This window comes from Hydra vulgaris, chromosome 03 (genome assembly GCF_038396675.1).
Source record: "Hydra vulgaris chromosome 03, alternate assembly HydraT2T_AEP".
Lineage (NCBI taxonomy): Eukaryota > Metazoa > Cnidaria > Hydrozoa > Anthoathecata > Hydridae > Hydra > Hydra vulgaris.
The window spans coordinates 69,469,054-69,493,931 of record NC_088922.1 but is presented as its reverse complement, the minus strand read 5'-3'; the positions used below and the strand labels follow the sequence as shown (position 1 = coordinate 69,493,931).

At 28.7% G+C, this 24,878-nt stretch overlaps 1 protein-coding gene across 1 annotated transcript in view; it reads left to right on the top strand.

The window, feature by feature from the left end:
* Positions 1–24,878, top strand: part of LOC100208516 (sodium leak channel NALCN) — a 57,472-nt gene that overhangs the window by 9,878 nt on the left and 22,716 nt on the right. The window contains exon 2 of the mRNA XM_065794103.1: positions 14,789–19,390. Within this exon, the coding sequence (XP_065650175.1) occupies positions 14,789–19,390 (4,602 nt within the window). The remainder of the gene's footprint in view (positions 1–14,788; positions 19,391–24,878) is intronic.

Sequence of the window (24,878 nt, the reverse complement as noted above, 5' to 3'; positions counted from 1 at the left end):
TATAAATATATATATATATATATATATATATATATATATATATAGATCTATAGTTTGTTGTCTTTGGGAAGAGCGGAAGGAAAAAAGTGATTCTTACGCCAGCACATACATCACTTTTAATTACTTTTGACGTTCGTCCAACATTTGCGTGTTGGACGAAAGTAAAAACCATTAATTTAATTACAAATAAATCGTTTTTAAAAAAACCCACAAAAATGCAAATTTAATTGACCAGAATGTTTTAAAAACATTCTGAATGTTTTTAACAATATAAACAATGTTTTTATTTTTATTTTTTTTAATAAAATGTTTTTATTTTTATTTTTTTTAATAAAATGTTTTTATTTTTATTTTTTTTTACTGTAAATCATGCGCGGAGTGTTGCTACATCGACTATCTTATAGCCTGACTCGTAAGGGTGCTGCTATATCGACTGACAAATAGCCTGACCCGCAAGGGAGTGCTGCTACATCTACTATCTTTTAGCCTGACCCGCAAGGGAGTGTTGCTACATCGACTGAGGGTTTGGTTGGGGCAGGCAGTTTCTCAATTAATAAAAAAAAATAATTCCGGTCTTGCATTTTAATTTTTACTTTTTGTCAACAAAATATGAAAAAAACTTTCGGACAACATCTACGGGTTGTATATATATATATATATATATATATATATATATATATATATATATATATATATATATATATATATATATATATATATATATATATATATATATATATACACATGTATATTAGGGTGTTCCAAAAAAATAAAAAAAGACTATGCCCTCAAATGTTGGAGGTTTGGTCTGTAGAAAAAGAAAATACCCATATGTTATAGTTCATTTAGTTGACAATTGAAAGATGTATATTTTGAAAATTTGGATATAACAATTTTTTCCGTATTTTTGTTACTTTTGCTTTTTTAATAGTTGTTAAAAAGAAACATTTTTGGTAAAATTATACAGAAAGATTTCTTAGATATGCTTAAGAATGTTTATAAAATTTTCTAATAGATTTACTGGTTAAATAATTTTAACTAGTGCAAAAGTGTTCACAATATTAATTTTTATTTGTTTTTAACATGGAATGTCCAAAAATAAAGCAAGATGCAAAGAGAAAATATAACTGTTCTATTAGTCCTAGAAGAACTGAAGAACTGTTTACCTTTTTAATTATCCTATAAACAAATTGCCAACAAACCAACTGCCTTCTGTGTTGAGATATTACCTATTTATAAACTCTGAAATAAGCTACAGATTCAGGCCGTCAAAGTTTCACATTGCATGTGCACAAAAATGTCTTGAATTTGAACTTGTGTGTTTTAAAGGAGTTAATGATTTTGGGATCAATTGTATTGTTGCTATTATTGTTATTTTTGTATGGTTCAAAGCAGGTTTTTGAAATTATATTCAGAAAGAAGCTCAAGTAAGGTAATTAGTAACCTTTAAAACAATGAATATTTTTTTAGTTCGTTTTTTCATTTATTACTCGCTTTTTGTTAGCTTAACTGTAATTGTTATCTATAAAATAATTTTTTTTAATGTTTACTTGGGGACAAATTAAAGAAGTTCATTTAAAAATACCCTAAAATGCTAAAAATAAAATCACTTGAATTTAAAGATGAAACAAAGCATAACATTCTAGTAGAAGAATTTAAGTTTGAATTAAGTAAACTTTTTAATATTTCAAAAATGGATTTTGAGCAGAAAAAAGAGCAACAAATAATGATCTAGAAGTAGTTAAAAATGATCTAGAATTCTTTAAAAACCAAATGAAGGAGAGGGAAATGTTCATTGAGGAAAAAGATGATGCAGCATACAGAGCTAGAACTGAAAAGAGGAGATTTAGATTTCTGACTATAGAAAAACAAAAAAAGATTCATTGAGTTCAAGAAGCCAGAATAGCCAGAATATACATATATATATATATATATATATATATATATATATATATATATATATATATATATATATATATATATATATATATATATATATATATGTATATATATATATATATATGTATATATATATATATATAGTCTTGCATGGCTGTCAGAAAGTTTCTTCCATAAAATGTAGTTTTAAAGAGAACACTAATAAACCAAACCAGAAAAAGTTTTGAAACTTAAATAAATTTTTTTTTTAAATGATAGATTGCTGGCCAAAACCAAACCCTCAATTTCTTTTTCTTTTTTTTAAACCTCTTTGCTTCCAACAAGGATGCAAGCAGCCACTAATTAAAGTTGGAAGTTACTGGAAGAGAAAATATAAAGTTTGTAGAGCAAGATAACGATTGACAGACAACTTTAAGATTGCAAATTATATGAATCAGGAAAGCAAGATGAAGGAAGCGAATTCCAAAGAACTGATGTTCGAGAAAAAAACTAGACAAATAAGAGTTTTTTGAGCACTTAGGAGCAGTAACAGAAAAAGGACGAGACTTAGTTAAATGAAGATTAACACAAGAATGAATTTTAGTAGATGGCACCAGAGACACTCGCTCTTTAGAGCAGTGCCCATTATAGTATTGTAGAAAAGAGATAAAAAAGCAACATTACGGCGATGTGATAATGGTTGGAGGTGGGCTGCAAAACAGGTCCAACTATGTTTACAATGCCTTTTTGCACCTTGTCTAAAAGGGAAAGGGCATCATTAGAAGATCCGCCCCAGATTTAGCAATCCTGACAGTATTCCATACAAGGCCGGATTTGAGATTTATAGAGATAAAGAATAGAATCCGAAGTAAGAAAGTGTTGAGCTCAATAAAGAGATTTAACCTTAGCAGATGTTAATTTTGCAACAGATGTGATATATGGTTTCCAAGAAAGATTGGAAGTAAGAGTAAATCCTAGAAGATAAAGAGTGGATGACTCATCGAGTACATCACCGTTCATAAATATAGGAAGATCTAACTTATTGCTATAACGATTGGCTGAAAGAAAATTGAGTTTTATCTGTATTAAAGTTCACCAGCCACTGTGAGCCCCATGCTGTAGCAGAAGTGAGATCCTTTTCAAGCTCAAATGCCCCCTCCAAGCAATCAGAGAGTGTTAGTTTCTTATCACGACAAGAATAAATGATAGTATCATCAGCAAACAATGCCATCTTAGATGTGAGAATATCTAGAAGATCGTTAATGTAAATTAAAAAGAGTATAGGACCAAGGATAGAATCTTGAGGAACCCCTAAAGTTACAGAATAAGAAGAAGAGTGCTGTCCATCGAGGACAACTTTTATACTACAATTGGAAAGGAAGGATTCAATAATTTTAAAGATTTTGCCAGATACACCATAAAAAGAAATCTTAAAGATGTTGCCAGATACACCAGATGAAAAAGACCAGCATGCCAAACTTTTTCAACAGCTTTAGAAATGTCAAGAGCGATGGCCTTAACCTCTCCATCTTTATCTAATGCACGATAAAACCTATCAGTTATTACTGTAAGCAAATAAGCTGTAGAACGAGAAGATCAAAATCCATATTGATGGTCAGAAAGTAAGTTATTAGATTCAAGATGAGAAATTAAGTGTTTGTTAATTAAAGACTCAAAAACCTTGCTTATGATAGGAAAAAGACTAATGAAACGGTAGTTAGACGAATCAGATTGCTCTACAGAATTTTTGAAGATAGGGATAACAGATGCCGCTTTCCAGCAGGCTGGAAAACAAGACTCTGATAAGCACTTGTTGAATAGTTTTGACAGTATAGATGACAGCTCCGGAGAACACTTCTGCAAGACAATAACAGGTATGTTGTCCGGGCCACAAGCTGTAAAAGAGTCTAAGCAGGAAATCACTTAAGATACAGAAGCTGGAGTGATACGAATGTCAAGCAATGGATCAACCTGTTTGTTGGTAATATCAGGTAGAACGCAACTAGTGAAATTAAGAGATGATATTGATGAAAAGTTTTTAGCAAACAGTTCAGCTTTGTCTTTAGGTGAGGTGACAAAGTCTGAACCATACAAGAAAGGCGGAATTAAAGATTTGCCCTTATTAATAATACTATTAAAGATTCTCCAGAAGTCACAAGAGCCTAATTTTTGAGATAAGATACGAAGTTTTATGACCTGAGAATAGTTGACTTTGGTGTTATACAAAACAGAAATCTGTTTTATGGAGAATTATTTTGCTGATAGATATGGAAGTAACGGTTTTGATTGGCAATTGCAGCAGTACAGTGTGAGGAAAACCATGGAGGAGAGTAAGGCTTGAATCGTCAAGAGGGAACAAAAGATTTCATGCCAGCCTGAATCCACGAAGTTATGTAAGAAGCACATTTATCGACAGGAAAATGAAAGATTTCTACCCAAGAGTCATCACGAAGAAAATCATAGAAAGAATCCCAGTCAGCTTTAAGGTAGTTATAAGAGGTAGGATAATAGGAGGATTCAGGTGATGAAGAAGAATGAGATATTAATTTTAGAGAGATCAATCTGTGATCAGAAGCACCTTTTTTTTTAAAAAAAAATTAATTCACCTCCCCAAGGCCTTGAAGGCCACTACTTTTTTTTACCATAAAAATCTCTTTCGACTACAATTTAAGAATATATATATATATATATATATATATATATGTATATATATATATATATATATATATATATATATATATATATATATATATATATATGACGTTGATGATGATAACATGATGTGCACTTTAACCTCTCATAGATCTCCAAAATTTACTTCATCTAAGCTTTAGTCATGCTTTGAAACATTTATAATGTAAATCTATATTATCAACAAACAATTAAAAATTACAAACTCTTGTTTTAAATAATCCAACATGGCCCTAACGTATGCAACACAGTATGAATTCTTGGAAGATTTAATTTGATATCAAACAATATATCAAGATATTTTAAAAAAACTACATTATATATTTGCTTAAGCTAACCTTATTCTTAAAAAGTTTAGTTTAATAGCGTACTGTTTTTGTTCTAAAACTAGAACTACTTAATGTAGCGCAAGTGATTATGGGATTGATATTCAGACAAATAATTTGATAATCATGAAGTGCAAAGGTTCTACAAAGTACTGTTCTTGGGGAATTTGTAGATCAGGTTCTAGATATAGGGATAGATTAACTCCAGGAACATTTTTTATATGGTTTCCTATATCTGGAAATAATTAAGAAATAATGACTGACTGGCAAAAACAAATGAAAACTTTTAAATTAAAAACATGGCTTCATGTAATTGAAAGAAAAGATTTTAACAACATAGCTAAAACATTGATGATTAAAAATAAAAAAGTAGTATATAGGCATTATTTGATTTTTTTGGTCCAGCAAAATATGATTTAAGTTACTAGAATTCCACAAACAAAGAAATTACACAAAAGAAACTAATTATAGTCCCGTTTTACCTTTTAAAGTTGTAAACTTATAAGAAACAACTTCATTAGGACCATGATGCTGAAATATGGCAAAGATTGAGAGCATTATCTGTTTTGTTTAGCAAATACAAGTCCTCACCCTGCATAATTATATTTTAAACACAGCAAAAAACTATAAAATTAGTTTTTTATGGATTTTTTAAAAATATCTACTAAACAATAAGCAGCAAATAAAACTCAATTTGCCTTAAATCTTCAGGCTTTTTTCAAATTTCTTATATAAAAAGTGTGCATAATAGAACTTAAATAATAAAAATTTTTACTTTGCTGTAAAGGCCCTAAAATTAAAGAGACATTTAAACTATACTCCCTCAGATATTGAATTCCTGTACTAATCTACTTTTATTATTTTCTTATTGGTGAAAAAAGACTGATACCCTTTAAATTTTATCAAATAAAAATATTTGAGCACATTATTGCAAAGTTGAGATTCCCTGTAAAACATAATGTTAAAAATAAAATAAATGAAAAACTACATATATATATATATATATATATATATATATATATAATTAGTAAAAAACACTTATCTAACTTTTATCTTCGACTCGGAGTTTCACCATCGCTGGATCATCAGGAAGAGTTACTAAATCTCAAAAAAAATTCAATTTATAGAAAAAAATATTTTACAGGAAGTTATAAATTATTATAAAAAATTTTTAATTACTATATTTTTTTGTTAACGGGAAGTTACAGAAAGTAATTATGAAATAATTTTCTTTGGAATGGGGATAGTTTAATTTGGTCATTTGTTTTTATAATTTTTTAAGAGGTATTTATTTTCGTGCCTACATTTAGAAATTAATTCAGATTTTTTATTTAATAAATTTTCTTGATTCAAATGAGTAATTATTTCAAATTTTTCTTGCAAACATAGCATACATTTTTTGGAAATGTTATTATAGGCAGGGGCAGATTTTAGAATAGACCATTGTAAATTAAAAATTTTATTTTTTTCTTTTAAATCCCAAATATATTTTGACAGCATAGTCTCTTTTGAATATTTTTTGTGTTTAAACGATTGTTTGTGGTTGGCATAACGTTTTTTCCATTCCCCCTCGGTTAAGCCAATATATTGTTTATCAGGGTTGTTTTGTGAGGAAACAATGCACTTGTAAATTACATTTTTCGAAAGGCATTTTCCATTTAGAGGGCAATCTATTTTTTGTTTACAATTACAATAATCAGTGTTTTTTTCTTTTATATGTTCATTTTTATTAATTAACGCGTAGTTGTGGCCTTTTATAATTCTTTCTAAATTTTTTGTACAACTATAACTTACTTTAATGGTATTTCTGTTAAAAATCTTATGTAATTTATTAGAGGGAGGAAAATGTTTGTCTACTAATTTTAGAAAAATTTTACCAATATTTGTTGAAACATTTTTGCTGTACGGGGGGTTGAACCAAATTATGTTTCTATTTCTATTACGCTTTTTTGCAATTTTCTTTTCAAATTTTAGCTCGAAATTTTGAAAGCCACTTTTTTTAAGGGCATCTTCATAAACGCGTTTAGAGGAGTTAAAAATATTTTCATTAGAAGAGTTTTGGTTTAGCCTATTGTTAATTGAAATTGGAATTTGTTTTAGAATTTGAGGGGGATGGTTCGAATTTACATTAATATACAATAATTCGTCATTAGGTTTTTTGTAGGGCTTATAGGAACTTTCTGAGAGGTTAAATGTGACATCAAGAAAATTCACTATTTTTAAATTTATATTTATTTCAATTAGGAAGCCAATATTTTTAAAAACTTTAATAATATCTTTTCTAATTTTATCGAGTTGTGGCCCTGATTTTTTATGCATTATTATTAAACCGTCGTCGCGATAAAGACCTAATTGATTAATTTGGATTATTTTAGCAAGGGTATTTAAAATATATAAACCTACAAATTCGCAAATTTCTGCTCCGTCGTAACTTCCCATTGTTACATCAAAGCATTCGTGCGTGGTTTTTTTCTTCCACGTTTCCTTATCAAAATAGAGTAAATTTTTTCTGCAGTGCTTAATTATACGGATAGTGTCCTCAGTAATTTCTAAATGGGATTTTCCAAATTCTATTGTTTTATCTAAAATTTCTGCTGTAATTGAGGGGTAAAAATCAATAATATCAAGTTGTATAAATGTGCATTCATTTTTATTGTTAATTTTAGAAAACCAATCTATAACATCAGTGGTATTTTTCCACTGATGTAAACCTAATTTTTTCCGAATAGAGTTATTAATTTTGTCTAGTTTTATTTTACTAACATGCCCTAGTTCACTTTTTGAAGGTACTAGTAGCCTACAAGGGAGTTTATTTTGAAAATTTGGTTTGTGATCTTTTAGCGAAACAAATGCTTGCGCTGGTGCAACTGATTCAATTCTCGCATCTAAATTAATATTTTTGGCGATGTTTTGAGCTTCTAAATTAATGGCGTTTTCCAAGTTTTTTGGTGCTTTTGTATAATTATTAGAAATATTATCGCGCAGTATTTTTTGATGAGTTTCTGGGGTAATTTGGTAAATGTTACTTGTTTTGTCAGCAAAAACTAAAATATTAGGGTTCAATTTTATATTATTAATGTCTAATTTTAATTGTTTTTGGAATTCATTATTTATGTTTTGGAATTTTATAGTTTTAATTAAGTGTAATAAATCATTTTCAAAATTTTCCAGGTCAGAAATAAATGGTGGGGCGTTTTTTGTTTTGAATCCATAATTTTCATTCTGTTTTTTTTCAATTAAAGGGTTTTTATTTTTTTCAGATTCTAAGAAAAAATGGGCTTTCCAACGAATTCTTTTTATAAAGTGTTCTACTTTGTCTATTAATGAAATAGTATAACTTTTTTTGTCTGGGATCGGGATATTTTTGAGATATATATATATATATATATATATATATATATATATATATATATATATATATATATATATATATATATATATATATATATATATATATATATATATATATTATAAGCATTAAAACAGTTTGATAATGGCTCTCACTATATGAGCCAAAATATTATGTGAATAAAGAAATAAATAGTATGATACCGTATATGATGTTTTAATGCTTATAATATTATTACACATACTGTTAAAGATGTCACTTAAAAATTATATATATATATATATATATACATATATATATATATATATATATATATATAAATATATATATATATATATATATATATATATATAAATATATATATATATATATATGTATATGTATATATATATATATATATATATATATATATAAATATATAGATATGTATGTATATATATATATATATACATACATATATGCATATATATATATATATATGTATATGTATATATAAATAACGCCTGCCTCTATTTGTGAAAATCTTTAAACATCTGAAACTTTAGATGTTAAGACAAGATAAAAAAATATCTCAATCTTAGATACGTAGCTATAAAAATAACTGTTTTGACAATAGGTCTGTGTATTTAAATGTATTTAAAACCTCATAGTCATGTAATTCATTAAATTTTCAATCCAACAATGACTCTGACCATTGACCTTGCTCTTGGTTGTTCCATAGAAGGAATAGAAGGTGCAATTTGCCTTTATTTTTGCATGACAAATACATTTCCTTTATTGATTTACCTGCGCGCTCTGCGCATTGATTACTTCTGGGGATCTGTAGTATGGATGGCTCTCGTTTCCAGTGATTTTTCAAAAAGCTTAAAGCTTTTTTGTATTTATTCAGTACTTCAGCCAAGTTATTAAAGTTGTTTTCGTTGTACAGTTGGTCTGTAAACAATGATAAAATTAGATAAGCAACTATATATACGCAGTCTTAATTGTTCCAGAATGTTCTAAATTGTTCTAGAATATTCTTAATTGTTCCAGAATGTTCTAAAGTTGTCTAAAATATTCTGGAATTTTCCAAAATGTTCTTTATACAAAAACTTAAAACACTTCTAATCTATACAAGTTTTAAATGATTTTCAGCAAAGCCACATGTATTAGTAGTAGCAGTAACAAGATTAAATAAATGAGGATTCGTAATTTTAATTGTGGGGTGACCTTTTTTTACAATCTAGAGGAATTAAGCATGTTTTTAAAGAAGGCTTATTAGTTGCAGTTAGTTTTACTTAAATCGACATCTTTTTCCACCTTTTTTGTCTATGACACTCAATCCATCATTTTATCTTGTCAACATTAAATTTAAAAAAACGCGTTTTTTAAAAATGCTTTAGGATCATTTTGACCAACAATAAACCTCGTTCAACTTTTTTTCCAATGCCAATATAAACTTATATCACAATCATAAGCCTTATAAGAAATACATTACACTTAATAGACCAGTTATGCTTACAAAAATGATTTTTTTGTCCGAATATCAATCCCAGAATTCTAATTAGTAAAATTTTGTGACATCGACCAAACTCTACGCAATTAAAGTTTACATTATTACCCAATTTAGCTAATATGATAAACTTTAATTAAGTCAGTTCAACTTAGAAGATAATTTATTATCATATAGTTATCAGTTATTCTAATTTCTGCAAAAAGACTTGCTTCATGGTCTATGTAATCCATATAAGAATGCATTTGGTCTGAATTTAAAGTATCCATAATGGACCAGTCCTTGTAAGCCATTTGTGAAAAATGGGCTTATTTACTTTTGTGGTTATTCATAAGCAACAATACATCCCATTGTTATTATTGCAATGCAGTAAGAACCTTATAATATAATTCTTTTTTTGAAATCTTACATATTCTTTCAAAAACTATTAACAATAAAATGTCTTAATTACGAACGTTTCTTAATTTTTACTTATGCAAACGTTAGAGTTTGCCTAAAATTTTTAAAATGAACGCAATACTTCAGCATATTTTTTTTTCAAATAATTATGCAATTGATAGTTTTTTATTTATTATAAAAAACACATACTTATAATAAAAAACAATTAGTTACTAACATTTAAAATGTGTTTTTTCTATTGAAGAAAGTAATTGTTGATTACTTTCTTCAATAGCGTTACTTTTAAGTAAAATAACTAAGTACGCTATTGAAGAAACTAATTGTGTTTTAGCATGGTTTTTGCATGCGTTACAAGCATGTAATTTTTTACTTTAAGTTAATGCATTCGCAATTAACTTCAAAAGAAACCATGCTTAAACATTACAATTGTATACATTTTTTTAAGCATGCTTTTTTTTAATTTTTTCATTTTCCTTAAAGTGAAATAATGTTTGTTTGCATATTAAAAATACTTTTATATATTTTGAAAATAATTTTACAGTTCTTTTGAAATATATATAATCTAATAGAATATATAGTATCATTATGTTAATTATAGTTTTCATTTTTTATGCGTTTAACATCACCAATAATCAGTGGCATCGCTGAGGTTGGCGTTACCCAGTGCAGTAAAGTTTTAGTGTCACCCCACTAGACTTTCACTAACAGGGCTAATGACACAGGTTTCTAATTTCTAATAAAAAAAATAAAAAAGGCCCTTTAAAAAAAGTTAGAGGCATACTGTCATATTTGCATTTTTCTATTTAGTGTCACCCTTCTGTGTCAGGTGATGGTGTTACCCGGTGCAGCCTGCACCTGCCTAGTGAGGCTGCTGCCAATAATATGATATTTTTTATTTTTAAAAACTTATTTTTAATTACTTAATATGGTATTTTTATTTTTAAAAATTAAAAAAAAAAAAAATGTCAAAGCAACTTTTATTTTATTTTTAGTTTCCTTTTTTAATTTTTTCAAGTTTTTGTTTTTTTTATTAGTAAATGAATTTAACAAACTAAATTGAGAAAAGTTCACTATTTTGTTTTAATGGATAACAGTTTACAATAATTAGGTCATTGCATATTATTTATCATTAATTTGCGCACACTTTGCAAAATTGTATTGAAAAAAACAAAAGTGATTAAATTCAATAAGTATCTTTGATATATCTAATGACTTATTACCAAGAACAAATATTGTTTGAAAATAAAACTCCCTTATTTGACATATACCTCTTAAATTAGACATTCGTCAATAAATAAAAATATTAATGTCAACCTTCATTAAAAAGAAACAATATGTTGCACCCTGTTATATATATATATATATATATATATATATATATATATATATATATATATATATATATATATATATATATATTTATAAATTAGTAATTATATATATATATATATATATATATATATATATATATATATATATATATATATATATATATTGCGGTAGTGGTGTAGTGGTAGAGCGCTCTTGCGGTAGTGGTGTAGTGGTAGAGCGCTCGCTTCATAAGCGAGAGGTTCCGAGTTCGATCCCCACCACGTCCCTGGTAGTACCGCGCTCAACTTGTTTCTCCGCGCAGCGGCCTTGTTCGTCAAGGTTCGTGTTTCGGAGTTATAGAGTTAAGAGAGGGTTATAACCACAATTAAGTAGCCTCCTCATCTGTAGTGGCCTTCTGGGCCTTGGGGAGGTGAAATAACAAAAAAATATATATATATATTTATAAATTAGTAAAAAACACTCATCTAACTTTTTTTCTCTTCCTGATGATCCAGCAATGGTGAAACTTCAAGTTGAAGAAAAAAGTTAGATAAATGTTTTTTACTAATTTATTAATGCTCTGTTCTTTAAGAACATTGAGCACTCTATTTGTAAAATACACTAACATAATTTACATATATATATTTAAATATATAAATATATATATATTTAAGTATATATATATATATACATATATATATATTTATATATATATATATATATATATATATATATATATACATACATACATATATACATACGTATATATATATATATATATATATATATATACATTTTTTTTTTTTTTTTTTTTTCGATTATGCCCCTCCCCAAGGCCTGAGGGGGGCCACTACAGTCGAGGAGGATACTCATTTTTTTTTTTTTTTTTTTTTTTTATATATTTTTTTTTTTTTTTTTTTTTTTTTAGTCCTTATTCGTGGTGCAACCCTCTCTCAACTCTTTAACTCCGAAACACGAAGGCCGCTGCGCGGAGAAACTAAGTTGAGCGCGGTACTTCCAGGGACGTGGTGGGAGTCGAACTCCGAACCTCTCGTTTACAAAGCGAGCGCTCTTACCACTACACCACTACCGCATTTTAAGACATATATACATACGTATATATATATATATATATATATATATATATATATATATATATATGTTGGGTCTCAAAAGAAGTGAAATTTTATAAAAATTTCAAAAATAATAAAAAATTTTATAAAAACACTAATTATAAAAGTTTATTTAAAAAAACAATGAAAGTATGTACTTTTTTATTTTTTGTTAAAAAATGATGGTTTTTAAGCCATAAAATTTAAACTAGTAATCTTTATATAAAATGATTATTGTTTTTGGATGTTTTATAAAATTTCACTTTTGAGACCCAACATAATATGCTTTTAAAGAACTTTTTTTTTCAAAATATTAGGGATCCCTCTGATGTTTAAGGGTCTTGAGCGACCCCTAAAACATTTTTTTATTCAAAAATTTTTTAAATGTAGTATCAATTTATTACATAGAACACATTTAGGGGTGCCATCAGACATTTTCAAAAAGTGTTGTTTTTAGAAGTAGGTACGAAAATAAGTTTCTCCTAAAAAACTATAAAAATAAATGAGCTCAAACAATATTTACATTAAATCCCCCTTTTAAAAAATATTTTTTAAAAAAGCATAAGTAATCATTTCTAAAGAATTCTTTTTATAGTAGTGTCAGCAAATTCCACTAATGTGTGAAAATTTACAGTAGTTAAGACATTTGTAATTTTCCTGTAATTTAATTTTTGGTATAAATTGAAGTTTTATTAGTTTGATCATTCATTTCTGATGAGTCTTTATTGATGAAACACAGTGTGAAATGAAAAAAAAAGTGCTAAGTGATTTTCTACTAATTTATATTTATATATATATATATATATATATATATATATATATATATATATATATATATATATATATATATGTATATATATTAGGGTGTCCTAAAAGACAACATTTTTGAAAAATATTTATGAAAAATAAATAAGCTGCCACCCTTTTATGTGTTCTATATGATAAAAAAAAACACTCGATTTGAAATTTTTTTGATTAAAAACTATTTTTAGAGGTCTCTTAAGACCCTTGAGCATTTAATGAGTTCCTAATTTTATCAACAACAAAAAAAGTCCTTCAAAAGTGTATCATGTTGGGTCTCAAATTAAGCAAAGTTATATGAAAAGTTAAAAAATGATATAAAAGTTATTTTATAATAATTATAATAGTAATTTTTTTTTTACAATAAAAGGATAAATCATATAAATATGATATATTTTCTTAATATTATAGAAAATTTCTACGATAGCCGTTTTAAATGTAGGGTATAGCAGGGTTAGATTTTGGTGTTAACAGTCTTTCAATAACTAAGTTTGCTCATAAGAACACGAGTTTTTATAATAATACATAAGAATAAGTTTATTTTATTTAACGTTAAAAATTGCTGTTTTACTTTTAATCAGAAAATAGCTTATCACAGGGTTTAACAAAGAAAAGTGAATACTACTGCTGGCAGTGTCTAAGGTCAACAAACAATTGCTGACCTCAGAATTTTAAAACTTATATTTAAAAAGGGTTATACAAACAATATATTTAAATTGGAAATAATATAATTAAAATATAAACATCATGATAAGATTTATTGATATTTTAAATAAAATTATAAGGATAAAAGCAAAAAAACAAATGTTTTATTTCTGCTTGATGTAACAAGTGATGTTAGCTCACTAGAGCAGTGACCATTTGGTATTTTATTGAAGAAGATGCAATATTACAACTACAGGACAGAGGCTCTAGCTTGACAGTTAGATCATGTTCAGCAACATTTGGGATACAACTTTTGATCTTGTCTAGAAAAAAAGCACCTCATTAGTAGAATCAGCCCAAAAATGACATCATTATTCCATACTAGGATGTCATTGAATTTGCATTTGCACAATCTGCAGTACTAAGAGCAACTTTAATCTGCAGTTTAAAAAGAATGATCTAATAGTTTTTATTACGACTTAATCAATATGAATTGTGATATTGAATTCTTACATAAAGGGAATTACTATGCTGGAGTTTTCTTCTCTAGAGTATTTATCCTTGATGAGATTATTTTTAGTTTAGTTTTAAACTAAAAAGGGCAGTTAACACTCTTTTGTCATAGACTATTTCTTAATAAGTATGGATTACATAATAAATTGTCATTATATTATACTTATTATACGTTTATGTTTATAGGAAAGTCTAAAGTTAAAGTTATATATTGTAAAAAATATTTCTCAGTCAAAAAGATTTTCTCAGAGTATATCAATTGTAACTTTAGGTTTATTTGGAAGAAGCTATGGTTTCAAATTATAATTCGTGGTGCGTGTATTATCAGTGTTATCTCTGTTTGCATGAATACTCCTCAAACATTTAAAGCTGTTCCATCATTAAAATATTTGACTATTGTTATGGACTTCATCACTGGTATAGTTTTATCTTTTGAAATAGTATTAAAAATAGTTGCCAAAGGAATTATTTTATCAAAGAACTCTTATTTTCGCAGTCCTGGTAGAGTGTTTGAGTTTGTGATGGTAGTTTGCATTATTATATCAGTTATTCTACAGTTTTTGGAAATCAAAAAATTTTTTCCAAATGTTGAATTAGATTATATTGTCATTTCTTTTATACGTGCTCCAAGACCTTTTTTATTATTTCGTGTTATGAAATCTTTGTTGAATATAAGTTTACCAAAATCAGTGTCATTGCGTTCTCTAAAGCAAATTGGAAGCGTACTACTTTTTACTGCTTATTTTATGTCTTTAGCAGCTGTAATTGGAGTGCAAATGTTTGGAATAATGAAGTATTACTGTGTTAAACTTTCAGCAGATCCTAATAATATTTCAAATAATGATTTTTTGATTCCAGCGTCACGTTGCTCTAAAAACTACAGTTCTTCATTTCAATGTCCTGAAGGTTTTACTTGTAAACCTTTACAATTTGAAAAATTTCGTCAAGATCGGAGATATTTTGAGCACATATTGACTGGACTTTTAACTGTATACGAGGCATCCTCAATGGAAGGCTGGTCTTACATGATGTATGATGCAATAAATACTCGTCATTTTGCATTTGCTGTAGTCTATAATGTTGCATTAATTTTTTTTATTGCATGGCTTGTTAAAAATGTATTCATAGCAATTATTACTGAAGCATTTGCTGATCTTCGTATACAGGTTAGCAGACTAAATAACAGCTCTAAAAAAAAAAACACTGATCAAAGAGTTTTGCAAAAGATAGATTCACAGATGGAACTCATTAGAATAGAGCAGCTATTTCCAAAAAACTATGTGTCACAGTCAGTTCATAAGTTTGTCAACACATTGAAATTTAAATGTTTTATTTATTTTTGCATTTTTATAGATGCAGTTATTCAAGCTGTTAACTCAAAATCACTTTCAGTTTCTCCAATAGTTTTTACTATTATTTTTGATATAGAATTAATATTGAAGATTATAGCAATGGGGTTTAAGCGATATTATAATTCATTCACCTGTCGTTTTGAGGGTGCTCTATGTATAGGTAGTACTGTTTTAATATTTCCTCTAATGAATGGATATAAAGGATGTGCTTTGTTTCAAGTTATGCGTGTGTTCAGATTAGTTTTAATATCCAGTTCACTAACTGTGTTTTTAAATCGCATACTTGGAAGTGGAAAAAAGCTTGGAAATTTACTTTTGTTTACTCTTGCTGTTTTAGTCATTGCTTCAGGAGTGACGATGCAACTTTTTTGTGGGATTGGTACATCAAATCAAAGTAATAATAAAGTTTTTTCAATTTTAAGTGAAACTAGTTTTGGTGATTTTCCAAATGCAACCGTTGCTATGTTTCAAGTGTTTATGTCTGAAAATTGGAATGGTGTAATGAATGATCTTCTTTGGCAAGGCCAGAAAAAGTATTCATGGCTTGTCTTTATAACCTTTATTAGTTTTCATCTTCTTGCTGCAACAATACTTTTGAGTGTGTTTGTTGCATTAATTCTTGATAATCTTGAGCTTGAAGAAGGCGTTAAACTATTGAAACAACATAGACAAGGTGTTGAAGTTGCTGACACTCAAGAGGCACTACCAGCTAGAATTCAGTTGTTTGAGAAGTTAAAACCTAGGCCAAAATTAGTCAGCCTTGACAACATGAATGAGTGCAGCTTACCTAAGGTACGACAAAGCTTTGTTAACAAGTTTATAACATCTTTAAATGATGTTGAAGATGCAAACAACATTATAGCACACCTTTCTAAAAAGTCATCAAATACTTCCAAATCATGTTTAAATGAATTTAGGCTCAGTTTTTTTGAAGACAAGCCAAATGAGTTACACTATCTGACACAGTTAAGAAAGCAATCAACAATATCTGAATTTATAGCTGAAGTACATAGTAAAAGGACTTCTTATAAGGGGAGTGAAGTAGCAAATGGCAAGTTGTCAAATTTAAAAGCTATGAGGCATAGTCCAAGGATAAGTCCATCTTCTAATCTTTATTCACCGAGAGAGACTTCTTCTGGTTTTCGTCCAATGCTTGGACTTCGATTGAGTAATCATAAAATTTCAACTTTGACACAAGAAAATAAACGTATTCAAACTAAGACGAATAAAAAAAAAGACATTGATGTTGCATTAATGAGACAAAAGTTAGAAGAAGCCCATTACAAAAAAGAGTCTCACATTGATTATCTTCGTGAAAATCACCCTACATTTGACAAATCATTGTTTATATTTTCATCTAAACATCCTCTTAGAATGTTTATTCATAAAATTGTACATGCTAGATATCGTGCTTTCAACACAGATGATAAAAGCATTCAGGTTGGTGCATTTAGTTTTGATAGATTAAAACGGTATATTGGATCACAAACTTATCTTGATTGGCTTATGTTATTATTTACTCAGATTTCTTGTTTAGCTATGGCATTTGAGACTGTAAATGTTAGAGTATTTCACAATTCTGATTGCAAAGTATTATCAATTATTGAATATGTATTTGTAATATCCACCTCAATCGAGTTAACTCTGAAAATTGTTGCTGATGGTCTCTTGTTTACACCCAATGCATTTATTCAAGATGTTGGCGGAGTTTTGCATGTATTTATTTATATTGTTAGTCTAATTTACTTAGTATGGCAACCAAAGATTATACCCCCATTTTCAGCTGCTCAATATATATTGGTTTTACGAGCTTTGCGTCCTTTAAGAATTATTACACTTGCTCCACCACTGCGAAAAGTAGTATGGGTACTGCTCAGTGGTTATAAAGACATTTTTAAGGTTGCTATTCTCCAAGGTGTTTTGATGTTTGCCTTTGCTAGTTATGGTGTCCAGGTTTTTGCTGAAAAATTAATGAAATGTAATGATTCAGATTTTCAAAATAAAAATAAGTGCGTTGGATCGTTTTATAAAACTGTTGCTTCTCCTCGCAATTTACAAGGATTAAATGGTAACAAAACAAAAATATTAGTCCCTAGAGTCTGGTCGAATCCTCGCAATTTTGACTTTGATAATTTAGGAAAGGCATTTCTTGCTTTACTTGAATTATTATCTTTAGAAGGTTGGACTGATGTTCGAGATACAATTAAGGATCAAACAGGATGGGTAGGCATTCTATACCCACATGCTTATGTAGTTGCTGCTTGTCTTTTAGGACTAACACTATTTATTGGTGTTATTGTCAGCAATTTTAATGAAACCAAAGGAACAGCGTTATTGACTGTAGAGCAGAAGCGTTGGAAAGATCTAAAAAAAAAACTTGAACTCGCACAACCACTTCACTTGCCACCTCGACCAAAGGATAGCTTTATTAGAGGAAAACTTTACGACTTTTTTAATTGTAAATGGTATAATCAATTTTATGCATTTATTTTATTGGTTAATGTGGGTACTCTGTTTCGTGGCCAATGGGAGCCAAATGATCTTGATTCTATATGGAATTCTTCATTAATATCAATTGCAGTTATTTGCTGCATAATATTCTTTATTGATTTAGTTTTAAAGGTTGTTGCCTATTCTGTTAAAGGATATTGGCTAAGCTGGAGAAATCGATTTGACTTTATATTAACTCTTAGTGGCATTGTATTTTCTGTTTGGATATTATTGTCATTTTCTCAAAGAAATACACATGATGAGGCAAAGCAATTTGGAGTTGCTATTTTTATTCTACGATTTCTTTCTTTTTCTGGAAAGTCAAATGATTTGCGGATGCTTATGTTGACAGTTGTAATGAGTTTGACAAAGTGCTTTTTTACTATTGGTGTAATGCTAATGATAATGGCCTGCTACGCTTTTGTTGGAGTTATTCTTTTTGGAAATGTAAAACATGGTTTGGCATTAAATAATCAAGCAAATTTTGAAACTACCTATAATGCTATGCTACTTTTATTTCGTATGACAACAGGTGAAGATTGGAATCGTGTGATGCGTGATGCCACTTTATCTTGGCCTTATTGTAAATTGAATGATAAAGAAGATTATAAATTTAGTAATTGTGGTAACACAACAGCTGCGTATTTTTTTTTTCATTCTTTTTATTTTATAATTAACTACATTTTTTTGAATTTATTTATTGCTGTTGTCATTGAAAATTTTTCAATCTTTTATTCAACTGATGATGATCCAATTATGTCTCAACAAGATATTCGAAATTTCCAAGAAGCTTGGAATGCAGAAGACAAAGGTAACAGCGGCTCAATAAGTGTCCAAAGTGCCAGGAAAGTTATTGAGTCACTGCATAAAACTTTGAAATTGGAAAAATCAGCGCATCCACTGCTTTTTAAGTGCATGTCTGCTGAAATTGAAAAAATAAGAAATGGAAAAAATGTTTTTTTTCATGACCTTTTGTTTGTTGTCGCATACAAGAAAATTGATATAACAAAAAATCTCCAGCTAGAAGAAAGGTTCGTTTTTTTTAATATTGTTGTTGTTATCTTTAAATAGTGATATTAATATGCTGGTAGTAAAATAGTTTTAAAATTTACTGGAAAACCTTAGGTGTGATAGTAATGCCTTTTGAATATGACTGGTATATATTTAAAAAACAGATTTTGACTGGTCTATTTTAAAAAAACTCTATTAGAAATATTGTTTTATAAAATAAAATCACAAAGCAAAAAAGTGTATTTTTAAAATGTTTTTATGATTTATTTATTTTTAACAAATTTGCAGTCTTTCACAGGAAGACTTGTGATCGCATGGCTTTATATGACTAGGCAAATTACATTTTGCTTTGACGATTTGACCGCGGCTATTTCAAAAAACATTTTAAAAAAGCGCTGAATGAAAAATTATACCTTAAATGATAGTGTTTGTTCTAGTACATCCTCCATCAGCCTTTCAAGGTATACCAGTGTCTTTTATTCCAATAGTGTTTAGAAAACAAGATGTCACTGGGTTAATGTGCTCTGAAAGAAATAGTTTACCTGATGAGTTTGAAAACTTCAAAAAAATGGACGCTATTCAATTTAATTCAATTTTAAAAAATTTTAAGTCAATGATAAATAACAGTAAAGAAAAGTTTTGTTGAAAAAAATATATATATATCTTTAATATCATATGAACATTGTAGGCCAGTACCTAAGTTTTCAATATATATAACTTTAGAAGATTCTGGATATATATTTTACTGGATACTTTAACAAGTAAAACTTTTTTAAACAAAGGAATTATTCAATATTATTCTCAACTGGAGAATGCTGTTAGTTATGTTATTAATAATGAAACAGATTTTAAGCGAGCAAGTTATATTAGGCATAAAGTAGCTTTATTAAATAAAACAAACAATGCACCATTTTCTTTAGAAGACATTTCTGATGCATTGCATCTTTATTCAAAATCTCGATCAGTATATTTTATCTCGTAGAGAAGCTTGTTTTGCCAAGTGTACAAGAGTTACAACGAATGACAAACAAAATTAATAAACTTGAAGATACTGAATATTTAAGTTGACATTAAAAGAGTTTCAGGAATTTCAAAAATACTGCTTTATTTTGGGTGATAAGGTGTACACAAAACCTGGGTTACAGTACTCTGGTTGTAAGTTATTTTTAACTAATCAACTAGAAAGCCAAAATTTTTGTTTTTAGTTTTTTTTTAAACTATTGTTTAAACAGCTTAAATAATTGTAGAACTCTCAATTAGTTAAAATAAATCTTTAAAAAAAATTATTTTTTAAGAAGTTATTAATTTTGTTTATTGATTATAGTTATTGTGTATTGTGAAGCAGAAAATGTCCAAGAAAAAACCTTGCAGAATCGAAAGACAGATGAGGAGGCTACTTAATTGTGGTTATACCCCTCTCTCAGCACTATAGCTCCGAAACACAAACCTTGACCAATAGGGTGTTCCAAAAAAAAAAAAAAAAAGCTCTCTACTGATTCCCATTCTATGTGACCTAAATAAGTAATAAAAAAAATTTGACGGTTTTATTTTGACAGAGAGGTGCTAGATGTAAAATCTGAGTTTTACTATTTTAATGTTAAGCTAGCTTAACATTAATAGAAACACATTTTAGAAAATTAAAACAAAACAATTAGATGCGTATAAATCATTTCCAATTGTTTTCTACTATTTAACTTGATAGATTATATTTATAAATATGAAAATACAAAAAAAAATACATGAAAACTAATATTTATTAGCAAATTTAAGATTTTATTGCGGTGAAACACTTCTCAAAAAATACAAATTTTGAACAGTAACCCAAGCTCCTTTTTAGTCATAGTCTTAGTCAAGTTTTTTCTAGACTTTTTAACTACAAAAAGTACATTTTGAAGGTGATCTTCATCTCTAGTAGCTGAAAGAAAATCTTTAATGAGCTTAATGTTTCTTTCTGCACCATCATTTACAACAGATATGTTTTTGATCCATGCAATAAAATCTAGCAACTGTGGATGGTTAAAAACATCTGTAGTATTAAGACTATTATTAAACCATTCTTTTATACTTGCTCTTGATATTTTAAAATGTTTGAAGAGAAGGTAGCTTTGCTCGGAAATCAACTCAGGTAGCTCTGTGGTCTCTCCAATTTGTACATTTGATGGTTTACAACGCTGAAATTCATTTGGCTCTTCAAACTCAATCAGAGCTAACAGCATTCTTAGCTTTGTTTCAGAAGAAACTTCTTTATCCCCAAAGGACAAAACACAGAGTTGCGGAGTTAAGTACCACGGATGGCGTCCCATGCTGAGAAGCAAATCATTTCCAATATTCTTACTAACTTTTCTCAATGCGTCTGGATAGCTTTCAAATCATGTACTTCCACTCCAAGGAAGAAGGAGGCAAGCTTACAAACTATACCATAATCATTCCTTGAAAACACTATATCAGTAGTTGATCTGAAGATTGAAAACACTATATCAGTAGATGATCTGAAGATTGGCTCTGTTCTTCGCACTGCAACAGTGCGAAGAACAGAGCCAATCTTCAGATCATCTCTTTGCCAGTCCAATTTACATAAATTTTTCACTTCATTCACTTTCTCACAGATTTCATGTCATTTGTTCTTTAGCTTGACATAAAGAGCTCTTCTTGGACCTTTAGTTTTCTCACCAGTAAGGGCAGCCATATAGTGAGATACATGTACTTCATATATGTGTCTCCTACACATTATCCACAAAATTGGTAATTTCAAAATATCTGTAAGAATTTGGACTGCTCCATTTACTCCGCCTGTATTGCTTGCAGTTGTATCACAGCATATACCAATGATCTGCTCTGTACATCCGTAATATTCTAAAAGATTGCACTTGTTCTAAAAGAGTGCACTTGTTCTGCTTGGTCAACTCCCTTTGAAGAGGGACATTGAACAACACCTAAAAGATGGTCTTCCATGGTATCGTCATCCGGGGAACTCACTGAGACTGCAAGTCGCTCAATTTTTTGGATAATGTTAAGCCCAGTGGTAATTTGTTCCAACAGTTTGGTATCAAAATGAAGAATAAGCCGTCGGCCTTTAAGATGATTAGATATTGAAGTCTCCTTCAAGTTCTACATATTTGAACTTTTTTCTATGAAGTGTGCTTCTTGAAAGCGGTATATCATTAATTTCTATACCTCCAGCTTTAAATACTTCACTTAAAATTGCCAGATGAGGTCGTACACCAACATTGAACCTTGTTGCTGGAACAGCAGTACATTCAATGAGCTTTTCAACATTCACTGCTAGATTTATTGTATCTCCAGAATTGTACCTAGGTATCATTTTATAATATTTTTCTACCTATTTATAATTATATACTTTTCAATAAAACAGCTTTAGCTTGTGAAAATTACAACTATGTTATTAAAATAATACTATACCTGCGTTTCCGACCATTACACAGGAAATCATCTTCCTCGCTGATTTCACAGTCCTCGTTTGACTTTTCTTCCTCACTGCTGAATTGAATCTCTTCTGTCATGGAGTCATGTGACAACAAAACATCATTGATATCTTTTAAGTTTTTCTGTCTCTCTAATTCTTTCTCTCTCAACTTATCTAGCTTGTTCTTTCTCCTGTTTGCATCCAGTACTCTTCTACTGTAGTCTTCATCGACTTTTGTTTCCATATGTAAATCCTTTCCTATGTAACTTCTGGTCTTCATAAAAACTAAGAAATATTTAAATCTATTAAGCCATTTATAAATAAATTAATAATTGTTCTAGTTTTTCTTGGAAGATGACCAAACCATGTAAAGAGTTAAACGTAAATATTTTAAAGGAAATAATATGCTATTACTTAAGTTACTTTTAATTGGAAAAAAAATCTCACTACTAAAAAAAGTGTTATTTAATGAACTTACTTTATATCTTCCAGCTTGGCATCATCTGTTCTCAATCTATCAGCAAGAATATCTTTTTTAAAATTCTTAGTCGAGATGTCAAAAAGCTGATAGGATTCTGTGAGAAAATCTTTCTCTAACTAATTGCTTATCAAGACTGCTGTTTCAGTTTAGAGAAGACAATTTAATCAATTTCTTGTATTTTAAATTAAGTTTAATGATTTTAGTCTTTATATTGTACCCACAAATCACAAATTTCTTGCCAAACCCAGCATTATCCCAAATTTTTTTAATCCTAGATACCAAGCAAGAACTATCAGGATCTGTACAAACACCATTTTCACAAACAAGATCCTTGGATTTCGATTTCAATTTGCAACCAACATTAGTAGAAGTGGGTTTGTATTTAACTTGTGACTCGCGAAGGATAAATTGATAGTATCTAAGAATATCACCATTAGATGGAAGCTGTCTCTGAGGTAACTCCCTCAGTGGGTACTTCAATAGGTAAATATACCTCAACCTTTCTGTATTTTTCCGTTTTATCTTATTCTGTCCTATCATCTTCTTTTTTTTAGCTGTTCTACCCACTTTTATATGAATTTCGAAATAATCAGTTTTTTAACTAAATTTATACTAAATGTTACATTTGCATCAAAAATCTATGAAGTCGTTATTCCCTCTCGTATAATATTTTATCTAAGTTTACCGTTACGGCTTTTATAACCGTTTACACGAGAATTTCTTTGTGCACAAATTAGAATTCCTTCGTGCACAAATAATTCCATTTAGAAATTTTTTCCTTCAAAAAAAATTTCTAAATGGAGTTATTTGTGAACCAATCCATGGGGAATTATATGAACTAATAATATTGTCCAGAGGGAAAAATATCAATCTCTAACAATGTTCATAGGGAATGATCCTATTCTTTAATAATATCCTATGGGAATTATTTGTGTACTAATTATTACATCATATTAAAACATATTGAAATACTAGATAGCGCTGTTTTTTAGTAAATACACATAAGTGTACAAAACCGTAAAACTCAGAATTTACATCTATCACTTCTAGTCATTAAAAAATTAAAAAAAAGATTTTGGTAGCTATTTAGGACCTATAGAATGGGGATCAGTTGAGAGCACATTGAAATTTTAAAAAAAGTGTGTTTTTGGGACACCCTATTGACCAACAAGGCTGCTGCGCGGAGAAACAAGTTGAGCGCGGTACTACCAGAGACGTGTTGGGGATCGAACTCGGAACCTTTCGCTTATGAAGTATGTATGTGAAGTATGAAAGAAGTATGTGAGTATGTGCAAGAGAGGATTAATTGACATTTTTATCAACTGCAATAGTAAATTTGAATTGCTTGTTTGAAGTGTTAAAAAAGTTTGCTGCATTTTGGCTAATATTTTTTTAATCAATTATTTTAAAAAACACTGAAGATTTTGGGAAGGAATGTTTAACAAAATGAGCAAAACTTTTAACTACAAAATAAAATACTTTGAGTCAAAAATGTCAAAATAATTTTAATAAAATAAAGGTAATATACTTGTTTGTTTTAATCAAAAACTCTATTACAACTGTATTACAAGTGTTAAACAATTAAAATAAACATATAGTTGTA